Consider the following 16,159-nt stretch of genomic DNA (forward strand, 5'->3'; position numbering starts at 1 on the left):
CACTGCTGTTGCTCTTCATTAGGGAAGAACCATAACTTGCCTGCACCAATGAAATGACAGGAAAGGGCTCTACATGGCTGACCCCATTAATATTACCCACTAAAACCACTCTTTCACTGGAATTAGCAGGCAATAGAGATAAGTCTCTGACATGGACACAATACACCATAACATGTTTCTTCCCTTAGGTCTCCTTTCCCAGAAAGACTTGCCTCGATTATTCCTTCTGTTCATGTCAGGGGTCTTAGATGGAATAGATGGATTCCCCCTACAGGCTCTTCTTTTTCTGGCATTAACAGTTGGTACCTTTAAATGACCAGGTCATTTCGAAGGTCACTTTTATTGCTCTTCTTGCCATCAACATTATTAACTTATCTTTTAGGGCTAGCTTCTTTTGTCCTTCATAATCTCCAGCTGGGAGATTTAAAAAAAATTCTCTTTTGCCTTTGTGTTTCTAAAGAAAGCACTGTAACAGGTATGTTCTATCTAATTAGCTAATAATGCTACAGTTCGAGTAAACCTCATGCAAGAAGAACTTAACTTATTCAGAACATAACAAGACTACATTATCTTGGGAACCTTCTGTCTTGGTGTGGAGTATGGACATAAGTTTATCTGGCATTCTCTAACTATATTGCATAAATTGTCACTCCCTGCTCCCCCATCCCCTCTATAGCAGTAATGTCAAAAAACTTCCTGTCTCTCCTCAGCACACAGTAGGCCCTAAACTGATCACCTCAGCTAATGCCCATACTCACTGGCCTGGCAATGTAGGTCACCACATTTTTGTCCCAACCTGAATTTTTATAATTTATGTAAGACATCTGCTCTAGTTTAAACAACACTGACTTGTCTCCCAAACATGCCATGCACACTCCCATGGTGCCAAATTTGTTTTGCTATTCTGACAGACTCTCAGGTATGCTGTAACAACCTTTATCGGGAGACCCATGGCCACGTCTAGTTCAGATGTCATCTCCTCCTTAGACCCTCCTTTGATCAACCTCTTGAGCTTTTCCAAGTAGGCAGTGGGCTCATACTTTTTACAATATAGATGATTCAGTATTTCTTTGACTTATATTTCCTACAAGGTTTGAACATTCATGAGGGTTAGCTATCCTGTGTGTTCTCATCATATGATCCACTGAGCCTAGCAAAATGATGTGTACCAACAAGGTGCTACAAAAACTAAAGTGGAATAAGTGGACATTAATTATTATGTAAACAGCTATCGTGATGGAAATCACAAGAATTTCAGTCCTGCTGCAGAATACTAGCTGCCATAATTTGTAGTCACACATTTTTTAGGGTTTCAAGAAACAACCCTGATAAATCTTTTCCCTGAAAGGAAAACAGAGTTAACTAGTTCATGTAGCCAGATGTGCACAGACGGTCCTAAGAAATGCCTGAGAAACACTCTGGCAAAGAATGCCTTGGGTATCTGAAAAACAATGGTTCAAACAAAATGTGCTTTTACTTAAATGTGATTTTAAGCACATTGAATGTGTCTTATGTGCTAACTTGAATACCAAGTTGTCATTAGGCAGGGAATTGGTAAAAGTTAAACAATTCATCTCATATTATATATTCTTTTCTTAAAGAATGTGATACTTTCAGTGAATTCAAAGTTAACTCTGAGTTTGTTCTACTCAGTATGAAAGCTGAGTGAAAAGTTTTAAAAGCTACAAGTTAAAGAAATACAGAACTTCGAAAATACTGTTAAGTGAAAGAAGCCAGGCACAAAAGAATATATATGATCCTACTTATATTAAATATCAGGAAGAGGCAAATCTGGTAGAGACATAAAGTAGATTAATTGTTGCTTGGGACTGGTGCAGAGAACAAGGATGGACTAACTGAGTGGCCATCAGGGATCTTACTGGAAGATGAGAATGTTCTGAGATTGGATTATAGCAATGGTTGCACAATCTGGTAAATTTATTAAAGCCACTGAATTAAACATACACTTAAAAATGAATGAATGAATGTTATATGTAAATTATGCCTCAGTAAAGTTATAAAAAATGCCAATGAAGGAAAGAAGATACTATAGTGACCATTAGGAATCTATTTAAGGCAGAGTAGCCCATTTTAAACTCCAATTTAACAATAGAGCTGAAATCCTTTTACCTTAATACAAAGTGAGAGGAAAACTTACAATGTTGTAACATTTGTGGATAAACTTTAATAGTATTTGTAATACATTAAAATGTAGTAACTCTGTCCATACTCATTCAATCTAATTCTAGAACCATCTTTTACTATTTTCAAAACAAATGTATACCCTTTAAGAAATACAACCAATAATTCTCTAGCTGCTATATTAACATTTTGTTGTTTAGTGTAAATTGAATTGCTTGCTTTTATTTCATGGAGACAAGAAAGAAGTCTTTCAATTCATTCAGCTCACAACATGCTCAATAGGAGCATTAATTAAACAGGAAAAGAAAGTCTTAGTATAATAACACTATATCTACCTCTAGAAGAAGGTGCTGTTACTTCCCCCAGTAAAACAGAGTAAAGACAACACAAATTATCCAACTTAAATTTCACAGCAAAAAAACAACATGATTAACTCACCAAATACTATTCTTCTTTAATACAATTTAACTAAAACTGTGCCACTAAGATTTATCTAAGACTTTCTATAAGGCAGACACTTTGCACAATACTGAGTAAAACCCAGTCCCTGCTGTCAAGGAGCTTATTTATAGTCTAGGTGGTGTAAGAGGCAACAGACAAGAGAGGGCAATAAATAGCCAGTAACCATGGAAAGCCATGGAAGGCCACCTAACTGGGCCTCTGTCAAATGAGGGGCAACTGGTGCGGTGGAGCTTTGCAGAACAAGCTGGGCTGTGCCATACAGCATATGTAAGGCAAAGAACAGTGTATAATAGGATTTCACATTATTTGAAATGAATTGTTGGACTGCTTGCTAAACGAAAGAGTTCAACAAACTTAAGAGGGATTTTTTTTTTTGAGGTGCCAAGCTGTTTTTATTTTATTTTCCACAATGACCTTAATTTTATTTGTTCTTTTACTTATTATATTTTATTTTTTTTAAATTTTGTATTGAGGTACATACAATAACATGCACAGACCTTCGTGTGCAGCTTGATGATTTGACATGTGCATGCAGAATTGTTATTCTGTGTTTTTATTTCTGGTTGGGGAAGGCAGTGGTGGTAGGCTGGGTAGAAATTTCTACTCTGCTATGATGTTTCCCTTTTCCCTGAGAAAGAAAATTCAAACAAACAGTGGATTACCTCGGACCACCTCTTCTACAGACTCCGTGGTGGTGGTGGTGGTCGTGGCAATGCTGGTGGTTCTTTCTGTGGCCTCTTCATAGGGTTCCTCAGCCTCTTCCTCCACCTCATCACCATCCTCATCGTCCTCGTCATCCTCAGCTTCTTCTTCCTCAACATCAGCCACCTCCTCCTCCTCTGCTACTTCCACTACTTTGTCTTCACTGGAGCAGGACATAGAAATAACAGTGATAGTCATTTAGAACAAATTTCAGAAAAGAGGGGGATAAAACAAGGAAGTTTGTTAATTTGAGAGGGAACAGTGGGATCAAAGAAGAAACACACATAAGGCTTAACATCAGCAGATCAACCCCTGAATGCCAACCCAGTAGGCCTGTATGTTCTACCCTTGGGCACAGGAATTCTTAGGTTACATATGCACAAACAGGGATACCGTGACTCTAACCATATGACTTTCTGGAAAAGGCAAACTTATGGAGACCACAAGGGCAGCGGTTGCTGGGGCTGAAGGTGAGGAAGGGAGGGGTGGGTAGGCAGAAATGGGATTTTTAAGGTAGTGAAATGTACCTGTAAGAAGATATCGTAATAGTAGATATACAACATCGTGCATTTCTCAAAGTTACTAGAACCGTACAACACAAAAAGTGAACTCTAATGTAAACTATGAACTTTAGTTAGTAATGTATCAATGTTGGATCAAATGTACTATATTAATGCAAAACGTTAACAGCAGAAGAAATGGGGGTGGGGCAGGCAGAAGGGGCACAGAGGGGAGCTGATACTTTCTGCTCTGATTTTCTGTAAACCTAAAATGGCCCTAACACACAGTTTATTAAACAGACTGGGGGGGAGGGGGAGGGGAAGAAGGGAATACCAAAGCAGAGTTCACTGTATTATGGAAATGACTTTTCATAATGTATATGAAAAAAACCCCACAGCATCTTCACAGTAGATATTCAGTAAGTATAAGTGGGAACCGGTTCAAATAATGGCACTGTGAATTTAAACTGTAAATGAGGGGGAAGAAACCAGCTTGAATGAATCTGTCACACTCAGGGTTGCTGTTGAAACGATACAGTTGTGTTCCCAACTTTTGCTCACTGTGTAAGCTTTGTAGAGTATTGGGTATTTCAGTGTTTTTAAATTTCAGCAAGTGTCTCAGAGTAACCTGCAGGGCTTATTAAAAGGAGATTACCAGGCACCAACCCTAGAGTTTCTGTATCAGAGGGGTCTGGGATGGGGCCTAAGAATCTGCATTTCTAACAAGATCCCAGGTCACACTGGTGGTGGTCAGGGGACAGCACCTGGGAGCCACTGAAATACACAAGGTAGTACTGAGAATAATGGTAACAGGTAACCAGTAAGCCCCAGTGTAACTCGGAAGGGGGCCAAGAAAAACATTTGTGACATTAAATACGTAATACTTATGCACAGCGGTGAGTAGTAAATCAGCAAATCTGGATAGCAAAAACGGTGTAAATGGAACAAAATCAGAAGGCCCTAGTAAGATATCCTCGTGGAAATCATGTACCTGCCAGTGGCAGACATGATCAAGAGCACTGAAAGATGATAAGTAAGGAGAGGAATGTACATGCTAAGTAGTGAAAATGTGTATGACATGACATCTGGCCAGACAGGTGAAATAAGCGTTTCAACTTCGATCAGATCACAAAACCAACACAGGAGAAAAAGTCAGACATGGTGTAGGATTTCAACTTAGCTGAGCATCTGCCACAGGTCTTATATGACTAGAGGCAACACCAGGATATACTGAGGGATGCCATACTGACATTTAAATTTCCCCAAAGAAAGAGACAGCAGGGAGGAATTACTACCCTCAAGCTGATTCTTGCCTACGCAGAGCAGCTCATTGTTGGGAGAAGTGACAGGAACCTGAATAGTTTGTGTCAGCCAAAACCTGAAGCCTGGAATGCTAGTGCAAGTTCAGCATTGTATACAGGAAATCAGATTTCAAACAAGTCAGGGAAAAAGAACAGCAGGGTTCCTAGGTTCAAGAAGACAGAAAGGAAGATGGCAAAAAGGCTTACAAAAAAATTCAAAGTCTGAACAACAGCCACAAAAAATTTTGCTGTTGGTGAAAAAAGGAAAGACATGTAGAGAGATGAATATAGTGATAGAGGGAATTTCCTGATTAGCTCAGAATTTAAAGGACTTTTATTATAAAAGTTCTATAAAAATGTGTATGGCCCATCCCAATCCTGATTCAATAGGATGCAAGTATGAGAAATGAACACACCCAAAAAAGTTGAAGCATGTGGTTAATCAAAGGAATATGGTGAGACTTAAGCAGGGTAACAGTAATAATAATTTATTAAGTGTGCTCATAAATGAAGTATTAATACAGAGAAGATCCTAGCCAGTTAGTTTAATGTTTCCATGAGACCATGAAGAAATAGGTAAGAAGAGGAAGAGAAAACACTGGCATTGATAATCAGACGGTATAAGCCTTCATCTGCTTAAAGACAGAGCACAATCAGTGATTTCTTGATTCCCTGAATTCCTACACAAAAGTCTATGACTTGAGGGAACATTTCAAAAGAGTCTGGAACTGAACAGTTGCTCAGATGCTCCAAGTTTTACCCAGTATTCTGCTTCATTTTTCTATTGAATTCTCAACATTGTACTGCTAATGAATAGAATAAAAACAGCCTGATGCACACCACCAGCCCATTTATAGTGTTTGGGCTCTCTCCTATATTCCATCAAATCACAGTCACCAGTAACATTTAGTTTCCTAAATTAAGTGGAAAATTCAGGTAAAGCCAGGGAGACAAATCAAATCAGACCAGCATTCTTCTTAAACTGTGAAGTGTGCATGCTCTCTTGAAGCATTAACAGAGTGATGGTCCCAGCACTGTGTGTCCAGGTGGGACAGTGAAAAGACCACCCGGGGTAGCCCTGAGGAAACTCCCGCAACTTATTCTATTACGATTTGAATGTCTTAGAGCTCTAAACAGAAAGCATGCTTATGAAAACATCTGTGTTTAAAGTGATCTGCATTCCAGTATGTGTCTACCCATGGGAAAGAGGGTAATACGTGTTGCTCATCCATCATTCATCTGCCTGAGCCGATTTACTGGCATTGATAATGAGGAACAGAGATACATAATAGTTCAATGGGCTGAAGAATTAAATTACTTGGCCTAAGAGACCTCAGGTCCAGTTCTTATTACCATAGCGTTGATTTCTGGAATCAAATTTAGATGTCCATGAATTCAATTATCTCTTTACACACTATTAAAACAGCAGTGCACAACTATGTTTTAATGATGTTGCATCTTTCTGAAGAATGCCAAATGCCAACATTCTAACTTTCAACTGCAGTTTTCACTAGCAGAAACACAGGAGTGGGAAAAAATTACTTTTTCAACTTTTTCACCAACTCTCCGGTTGCTGGACAGCTTTGTTCTGAGATGTGACTAAAGTAAGCCAGTTTTAGAAAGCTGATCACAGTGAAGGAAAATGCAAGGAGGGGTTAGTTTACAGAAATGAGAGACTGAGCATCATAAAGCAATTTCCTTATAAACAATCATATAACTCACAGTAAAATAATCCATTGGTAACATGGCAGAATATCATATCACCCTCATATGTGTTAAGAGTCTGTCAATTTATAGTAGGAGATGGCCTTTACAGCTTTTACATTCCAGTAATGAGAAACATTTCTAGAGAATGAGGGAACTATCTGAAAATCCTCATTTCAGGAGTATCGGAATTTAGTAAGAATGTCAAAGGGATATTATTATAGGAAAATAATCACTGATGATGAAATGTTGTATATTAGCATGCAAGAGTTTACTCTGGTGAAGGATATACTACTTTGAAAGGCAACTCTTCATGTGTTTCTAAGAAAAGGCTGAACTTGATAGATTCCACTTAAAGGTTGCCTCCCTGATAGTCCCTTTAGATAGTGAAAGATTTTGATTCACATACCATCAGTTTTACCTCCTCCTTGTTTAAGTCATGCAAAACAATTCACTACATGCAATTTCTAAAGAAGCTCTATTTATTCTTTCATAGTCCTGTCAAGACTGACTTTTTTCTTCACCTTTGTAAGACAAAAGGAAAGGAAACAGGGAGAAAGCTCTGATTCCCATGGTTTATGTGAATTGGACAATCATGGGACCTGACCTACTGCAGTGACGGGGAGACAGTGGGAGCAACAGCTGTCAGTTCCTAAAATGTAACCACCAACTAGAGGCCAGTGGAACCAGTCTCAACACGGAGGTGCCCAGACACGCACATGTTTATTGATCTAGAAAGGGGAAGAAGGCGTCTCTCAGAGTTGGGAATAGAGAGGAAATAAAGAAAATTGTTAAGCAGGCAAACAGCTCTTCCCATCTCTGCCCTGCTTCTTACTGCTGCCAGGCTACCCTGGAGGCAACAATGGCTGCAAGAATCAGTTCGTCCCAGAGGAAAGCAGCATCTGACATTCTTGCTGTTAAATCAGGGAAATTACAAGTTGCCAAAAATTGTGAGAAAATATAAAAGATGGGAGACTAATTCTTTGTGGTTCCAAGTAAATGTTTCAAGAGGGGGAGAGTGAGCTAAGAAAAAGCCAGTATCTCTCCCACCTAAAAGAACTGTTAGAAGCCAGATACAGCAGAGGACAGCATCTGATTCCATTTATGTAAACAATGAAAAACTCCCTTGCAGATAGGGAAGGCCCGAGCAACCCACACATTTCCAAATAATTAGATGCCACAGGACACCTGCTTGGACTTCTCGAAAGGATTGTACTTTGCAGGTGAGAAGATTCACACTGAAAGGTCAGAATGCTTTTGTTCCCCTACCCTTCATTCAGCGCCACTACTTTCTCCCTACCTGGAAGTGCAACAGTCATCTGTCAATGTTAGGTGATTAACATCAGCATGCAGGAGCTGGTAAGGATGTGAAATAGAAAGATACAAAAAGGTGGCATCTTGGCATCACTGTACCAGCCCAGGGCTCCCTCACCACCAACAGCTGAGTTTTCTGTCATTTGCTAAATAAAGGCATTTCCTGCAGACTATTCCCAAGCCTACCCTGGACTCCAGGATATTGGATCTTCCCTTAAGAAGATAAGGACAAAATGAAGACACAAAAAATTCATGACTCAGGTATTAAGAGTGAGCTTTAGGCCACAATCTTAACCTGAAATTGGGATGCAGCACAATTACATGGTTAGTGAAAACCTATTCAGGGTGAGAGAATCTATGCTAATGACTGCATGAGTAACAGATGTCCCGTGTACTACCCGCTTCAGAAATTCAAAGAGGAAGTGACTCTTGTGAGCTAGAGGTGTCTGAGCTGGTAGAATGTGAAAAGTGGGTGAGGATGAAGCAGGGATATACATATAATGCATAATCAGGAATAACAACAACACTTGATGGTAACAGAATTTCATATGGCACTGAGTTTTAACAGTGAGGAATGCAAAACTGAACAGACCAGGTATTCAGACATTCTTTTGTTTAGTCAGTGGATAGTAAGTGTTTGAGTTGAAAAGAGGATGCACCAAATGATAATGAACAAGAAATGGTAATGTATTATTAATTCCCCCACCTACAGAACCATTCTATTAAGTCCCTTTCTATGTCACATGCTTGTATCTCAATCTACAGTATTTACTGTGCTTTTTACCAAGTGCCAGGTGCTATTCCAGGCACTGAGGTAGATGAGTGAATATGACAAAGTTCCTGCTTTTTGGGACATATATTTTAGAATGTGAACACATGGACTGGGCAGAAAAATAATTACTGTAGAGAAAAAAAGGGGGCTGGTGTGTTAACCAGTGATGACAACAGATGTGGGCGGGATGGGGCAGCATTTCAAATAGGATGGTCAGGGGACGGCTACCAAGGAAGGGCCATGGGAACTGAGATGCAGAATGCTGAGAATCAGGGTGGGTGGATGGTCCAGGTGGGAGTAAGAACAAGTGCAAGGGCCCTGGAACGAGGGCGAGCTTACCGCGATGCAAAGCAAACCAAGGGCTAGCGAGCTTAGGGGGAGAAGTGTAAGTGAAAGAGGCAGATAAAGGTGGGTAGGGTATGACCCAGTCAGGCCACATCAGTTATGGTAAGAAAGAGCATGTTTATTTGTATAACTCAATCAGATTTAAGTTTTCAAGACAGTTCTGATTGCTGGGTGGACCATTCTAAGGGGACAAGAGTGGAAGGTGGGAGGCTGCTTAGGGCCACTGTGCCGGCAGCTAGACATACGCTGGGAGCCGGGGTAGCTCATGGGGCTAACGGCCAGAAAGACAGACGATGACATCATCTGTATAACTGTGAAATTACTACCGTGATAACAATTATCAACAGACAGGAGACCCAAAAGAATGAGATGGGCCCAGATCTGCAGTGTCCAGTGAGGCCTCTACGAGGAAGGGATGACTGAAGTGACCTAAAGAAGGCCCAAAGTTAATGAAGCCTGGGGGCTACAGGTAGCTCTCCACAAGGCAAAGAAAGCAGAATATACGCAAGGGCCCTGTGGTAGGAGAGAGGAACACCTGCAGTCTGAAATGAAATTAGCTACAAGCACACAGAGTACTTACTCCAGAAGGATTAATGAGCCATGGCATGGAGCAGGTGGTGGCTAATCACAGCCCTCTGCTGCTTCTTACATGGTCTATGAGCTAAGAGTGGTCTTTACAGATTTAAAGGACTGTAAAAAGAAAAGGAAAGAAAGAAGAAAAGAAAAAGATGGTATGTCACCTGCAGAGCCAAAAATGTTTATTATCCAGCCCTTTACAGAAGTTTGTAGATTTCTGGCATAGAAGGTAGGTTAAGGGGTAGGGTGGTTTGGGAAGAGTATGAGACTGTGCTTTGTCCTGATTTGAAACAAGAGATATAATGAAAAAAAGTGGGTTTCCAGCCTGTCGAAGTTCCAAAATTCTGAAGCAGAACCAACAGTGATCCCTGTCTGTCCTTCCTAGCTGGCAGAGTGCAGGGTCCAAGGAGGCAGGTGCTCCTGCTGCGCAGTGAAGTGCTTCAAGTGTGAATTCTGGGGCCTGACTGCCTGGATCAGAATCCTGGCTCTGTGACCTTGAGCAAGTTGCTTAACTTCTCTGTGCCTCCTTAGCCTTACCTGTGAAATGGCAAATTCAAAAGATGTTCCTTCATGCATAGAGGTATGATGAGGAACAAATGGGCTAGTATTTGTAATGCCCTTAGAACAGCACCTGATCCACAGTGAGTACCAGGTAAGAGATGATAAAACAAAGGCCACACGCACACAGCCCCTGACACAGGGAATAGCTCAACATATATGTTAAAGAACAAATGGTATCATGACTAAATACCACTATATAGTCCTCCAAAACACTCAGAATTGATAAAGCCTATGACATTTACATGCAACTTGATTTTCTTCTTTATTAGAAAACATAAAAGAGTCTGATGTTGGGATGTCTTAGGAAGGATCTTAAAGAATACAAAATTACTCAATCCTTAAAAAAAATACCCTTCTATGTCACATATTATATTTTCAGAAATCTAGTACCACATGGCACAATATTAATAGAATACTACAGAAACCACTGTTGAATTCAATGATGTATTTGTTACTAAGGTTCTTGCTAATTCTAAGTATTAAATTGTATTCATTAAAAGGTGCTAGACAAGAAAGAAATTTAAGAAGGATTATAAAAATGATAGTTTAGCCTAACATCAACTTCTCTCCACACTGGCTTGTGAACTCTGCCCTGCTTAATGCAGTGAGCTTCTGAAGTGTAAGACGACAATAAGTAGAGATGAGAGGAATAATGCCAAGCTTTGGGGTAAACGAGGAGTGCTGGGGTAGAACGTTTGAAAAACAATTTATCTTTTCTCCACTATCTCAGCACATAGTCGTAGTGGGAAGAATATTCCAGCAATAGAGCAAAACAATCTAAATATTAACCCCAAGACACGAGACAAATCAAAGGATGAGGCGGTTTATAGGAAACTGCGCAGCCTCTTCAGCACACTGGTGTCATGTCAAAAGGGTCGTTCTGAATCCTAGGCATTAAGAGTGTGAGATGCTAAGACAGGTGCTGGATAGAATCTGCTGTAGAAAAAAACAAGCCCTGAAGGCCATCTCTGGGGCTCAGGGAAATATCTGACTATGGACTTAGCATCTGATATTAAAAAATTACTGTTCATTTTGTAGATGAAGACTATCATTTGAATGCTATAAGAAACTGTTCTTAGATTTGTTATTTATTATTTATCAGTAGTATACTTGCTGTCTGAATTTTAAATTATAAATAGTGTGCTGAAAGGGGGAAAATTATATTCTGGCAAGACTTAAGAATTATTAAGTTTGGAAGGTAATAAGCTAAATTGCTTTTTTAAAGACTATCTTGGAGGCAAGAAAAGTCATATATAATCAAAAGCAGGTTCTTTTTCTGACAGCTTTATGAAACAACTAGGATTAAGGAGAAAACCTATGGTGATAAAAACTTTCAGAGTCATTTAAAAATCTTGATGTAGAAACAAAATCTTGATTAAATTAATCAGATGCCAGGACAGAAAATTGTGCAAATTCCTCATGTCTAAAGATTTGGCTGCTGCTAAGTATATGCCATCTATATTTGGGTGGAGGGTTGGAAATACACGATCTTTAGTCATTTAACATATTTCATTCCAGGCAATAAAACTGACGTTGTTGCTGAGAATGAAACAGACAAAATTCCCTGTCCTCTCGGCCCTCCGGTTCTGCTGGGAGAAGAGGCGGTGGTACAGAAAGCAAAGCCTCCAAGGCTAGCACATTACAGGTGACAGGGCTGGGGAAGCGTAAGCAGGAAGCAGGTGAGGGATGCCCGGCAGGGTAGCTGGGAGGACTGCTGGCATTTCTGCAGAGAGTCCTAAGAGAACATGTTCTGAACAGGTATCCTTTCAGAGAAACTGTGTGCCTAGCATCCTTTCCCACTGTGTCTATGCACAGGGCACTCAAAAGCTATGGATGGTCTGTGTACAAAATGGCACAAAGCCCTCTAAAAAGAAAGCTACAAAGCAAATCAGCAGTCTAACCTTTCTTTTGGGGACACCCTGTGAAGGATCTTTTCATAAAAAAAGAAGGAAAGCTGCTTGCTTTTGTGGACTCTCCTCATCTCTCCTGTGAAAAAAATACGTGCTTCTCCTAGGGAAGCACCACAGCCCCCAAATTTGGCTCCTTTCTGCACAAACTTTAGGAGCCCCATGTCCAGCCCCAGAGTCTTGGCTGGGGACTCTGTTCCCAGGAACAAACAGATATACCTGCATGGTGCCTCAGGAGGGACACAGTCCCGTTTATCCTTAAGGGGGAGCCAAACCATGGGGCCCAGGCTGCAGGCCTTACAGAGCCCAAGGCCTCCTGGACCCTTTATCTCAGGGCTTGAATAAGTACCTTCAATTGTATGGTGAAGATGAAGACAACATAGCCTGCTGCTGTTAGCAAAGTCACGGATTAGCCAGAATATTTAGAAAAAGTGTTTTTTTGAGAGGTAAAACTTTTAGTTCATTTGCCATTAGTGAGCCAACTTCTCCCTCTTCCATCAAGCCCACTTCCTTGCCTTGCCAAGTACCTATTTTTAAAGTATCTATAGTTGATATCAGAGAAATTTCTAGAGTTGAAATACCAAATACTGACACTCCTTGCACAGTGCAACCAATGTAGCAAGTACAGGGTGATGAAGTGCACTTGGAAGTGTGTTAGTTTTTAGGTGAATCACTGATCACAGCTGTTTTTGTGAAGCCTTTTCCTTTTGCAAGGAAAAAAATCACACTGGAATATACTCCAGGTAATATGTTATAGTTCTCTAGGTCCTAGACAGGGGCTGCAGTTTAGTGATTAAAAGCACACTTCTGGAAGCTACCAGCTATAGTATGACTGCTGTGACTTAGTTTCTTCATCTTTAAAATGGGATGATGACATTAGCCACCTCAGGATGTGGTGAGAGCAGTTAACATGTATCAAGCTCATGGTAAGTGCTAAATACTGTTAACTATTTGCTGTTCTTAAACTATGGTATGACATATTTTTTTCCCTTTAAATGTTATTAGGTTTTGAGAATCATATAAATAAAAGTACTATTTGTTTTTCATATACCACGGTTTCCTTGGGGGTTATTTCGGAAAAAAGATCTATGAAGACCTAGTCTTTATTAAGTACCATGCCTAGTAAAGTCCCAGTAGCTGACCATAGACTCCAAGTTCTGCAGAGATGGACATGTACATACGCATAAAGCTGTGCTCTAAGAGATGTGCACGCTAACTGCAGTGGATTAAAAAAAAAAGTTCACAGGCCCTGGGAGGGATTGGTTGAGGTGGTAACAGGTAAATGGGGAACTAATGAGTCAACAGACATCTTCAGAGAAGATGAGGGAAAAGGGGCATTGCAGAAAGGGAAGAGCACCTGTCAATACACACGTGTCTGCAGGATCTGCAGATGGCACAGTGTGGCTGGAAAACAGGAATGGGCAATGGGAAGTGGGCAGAATGTGGGCCACGGATATATTATGAAGGACCTCGTTTGCAAGGGTAAGGAGTTTGTCTTTATTCTACTAGTGATTCAAAGCCTAGTAGGAAAGCTTTAAGCAGGAGAGTGGCAAGATTAAATGTATTTCAACAAGTATGTGCTGGCAGAATTATGAAGGACAGTGGGGGAGTGAGAAGTGCGTGGGAGAGGGAGAAGGCTCTCCAGAGGCCTGGCCAAGGAGGATGAGGGAGGTGAGAGCTTTGAGCAAATACCAGACCAGATGACCATCTGGAAGAAGGGGGTTAGTGAGAAGATGAAGCAAATGCTTGAGATGGAGAGACAGGGAGGAGAACGGTTACTAATGGTGACAGAGCATGCAGCAGCAAGAATGGATGGTGCAGAATAGCAATGAAAGGGTTTGGCTCTGACCATGATGGATTTCAGATGCTGTAAGACAGTGTTGTAGAGGCCTCCAGGCAATGGTTGCTAATAAAGGACTAGAAATCTGAGCCTCAAATACAGGCCTAGAAGGCATGGGTTTTCTATTTCCATTAAGTAAACAGCAATGCACATTTTTGTCATTCTTTTCTTAAAACTGAAGACCTACCATTTTGAAAGATCACAGGTAAGAGACCAGGTGACCACTCACTCTCTGCATTGCTAATATGTCCCCTTACAGTATCATATGTAACTAGAAACAGAATCTAGCATTCTGACATCTAATTATGCTGTTCCTCTCTGCTTCTCCTCTTTCCCCACAAGCGTAATTCAAGCTGCTTCCCAATTTAGGGGATACATGTGAAAACTTCCCTGAGAAGATATTTTATGTATCGATTAAGAAGTATAATTAGGAACATCCTAGTATTGAAAATAATAGTATAAGAAAAGTCATTTACAATGATGACCGGAAGCTGTTAGATCTTAAGCTCTCTAAGACAAGAGGACAAGGTCTCTAACCTCAAGGAGCTTATATTCTATTTTGAGAAAGACATTAAGTAAATAAAATACTAAAAGGTATAATTAGTGTCAGGATGAAATAAATAGGCTGCTAAGATTGAGAATAGGGGAGGAGGGTGTTTTGAAAAGAATGACCAGGGTAATTTGAGAAGATGACAGCAAAGCTGAGGCAGAAGATTAAAAAAACCCCAGCAAAACGGGGAAACCATTAGATTATCTGTCTTGGAGTGGGGAATGCGACCATGCTGACTTGTGTGATATGGAGTCAGCAGTGGGGAAAGCAAGGCAAAGGGTGATGTGGAGAGGTATAGAGGAGCTGGTTCAAGTATGTTAGTACCTGAAAAGAATGTAGACAAAGGCCTGATACAAAGTATGGTCCAGTAATTGCTCCTGTTAATATAGTCCTCAGTTCAGCAAAAAGCTTCACTGTTTTTTCTGTGTATCTGGTTTTTCAGTGTACTGGAAAGCTAGTAACACATCCATTAATCTTGGGAGTTCCATTATCAGCTTTGTATATACAGTTGACCCTTGAACAACATGGGTTTGAACTGTGCAGGTCCACTTATACATGGATATTTTTCGATTAAGTATACTGGAAAAGTTTTTAGAGATTTTCAACAACTTGAAAAAATATTTTCTGTTCTCTAGCTTACTTTATTGTGAAAATACAGCATATAATACATACAACATTCCAAATATGTGTTAATCAACTATTTATGCTATCAGTAAGGCTTCTGGTCAACAGCAGGCTATTAGTAGTTAAGTTTTTAGAAAGTCAAAAATTATACTCAGAATTTCTGGCTGCATAGGAGGGGTTGGTGCCCATAATCCCAGCATTGTTCAAGGGTCAGCTGTATACACTCCACATTTTGGCTGGTGTATAGAGATGTCTTAAGGTGTGTGTGTGGAAGAGGGTGGGTGTGGAGAAACAGTGGCATTAGAAATTAGTAGGATACTGCAGTAACTCCAGCAGGAAACAACAGTAGTTTACACTAGGACTTTTCTGGTAAAGATGGAAAGAAGTGCATGAATCCAGAAATGACAGGATTTGTGGAAAGGAAAATATGAGTCCCAAGTTCTTAGCTGTAATTCCTGAGATTATTGAGAACAGACAGCTTTGAGAAAACCAAGGTGGGGAGTGGGGATGGGAATTAAGAACTCTCTTTTGGACCCGTTAGGAGACCCACCCATCTGGACTTGCCAGGGCAGGGAGGACAAGGCATGCCTTAGGGCTTCAACCTTACTGTACAGACCCCTGGGCTGCCCACTTGGGGAACTAGTTCTAGGGAGCCAGGGCTAACTAAATACAACTGGCACCTGAAGTCCAGGGTCCAGATGATCACAACCAGGAAAAAAGGGACCAGTAAGGAAAATACTATGAAAATCCAGGACAGAAACCCACATCCAGTAATTTAATGAGCAGACTTAAAAAAACAAAACAGAACATAAAAGATGTCAGGATAGATGAAAAGAAATGAACTGAAAAACTCCAGAGC

The 16,159-nt window shown here is 40.4% G+C and overlaps 1 protein-coding gene across 8 annotated transcripts in view; it reads right to left on the bottom strand.

The window, feature by feature from the left end:
• The window catches only part of APP (amyloid beta precursor protein), a 241,096-nt gene that overhangs the window by 104,622 nt on the left and 120,315 nt on the right, over positions 1–16,159 (bottom strand). For all 8 annotated transcript variants that reach the window (XM_017650815.3, XM_017650814.3, XM_017650813.3 and 5 more), the window contains exon 6: positions 3,267–3,469. In XM_017650815.3, coding sequence (XP_017506304.1) covers positions 3,267–3,469 — 203 coding nt within the window. The remainder of the gene's footprint in view (positions 1–3,266; positions 3,470–16,159) is intronic.

Source organism: Manis javanica, chromosome 3 (assembly GCF_040802235.1).
Source record: "Manis javanica isolate MJ-LG chromosome 3, MJ_LKY, whole genome shotgun sequence".
Taxonomy (NCBI): Eukaryota; Metazoa; Chordata; class Mammalia; order Pholidota; family Manidae; genus Manis; species Manis javanica.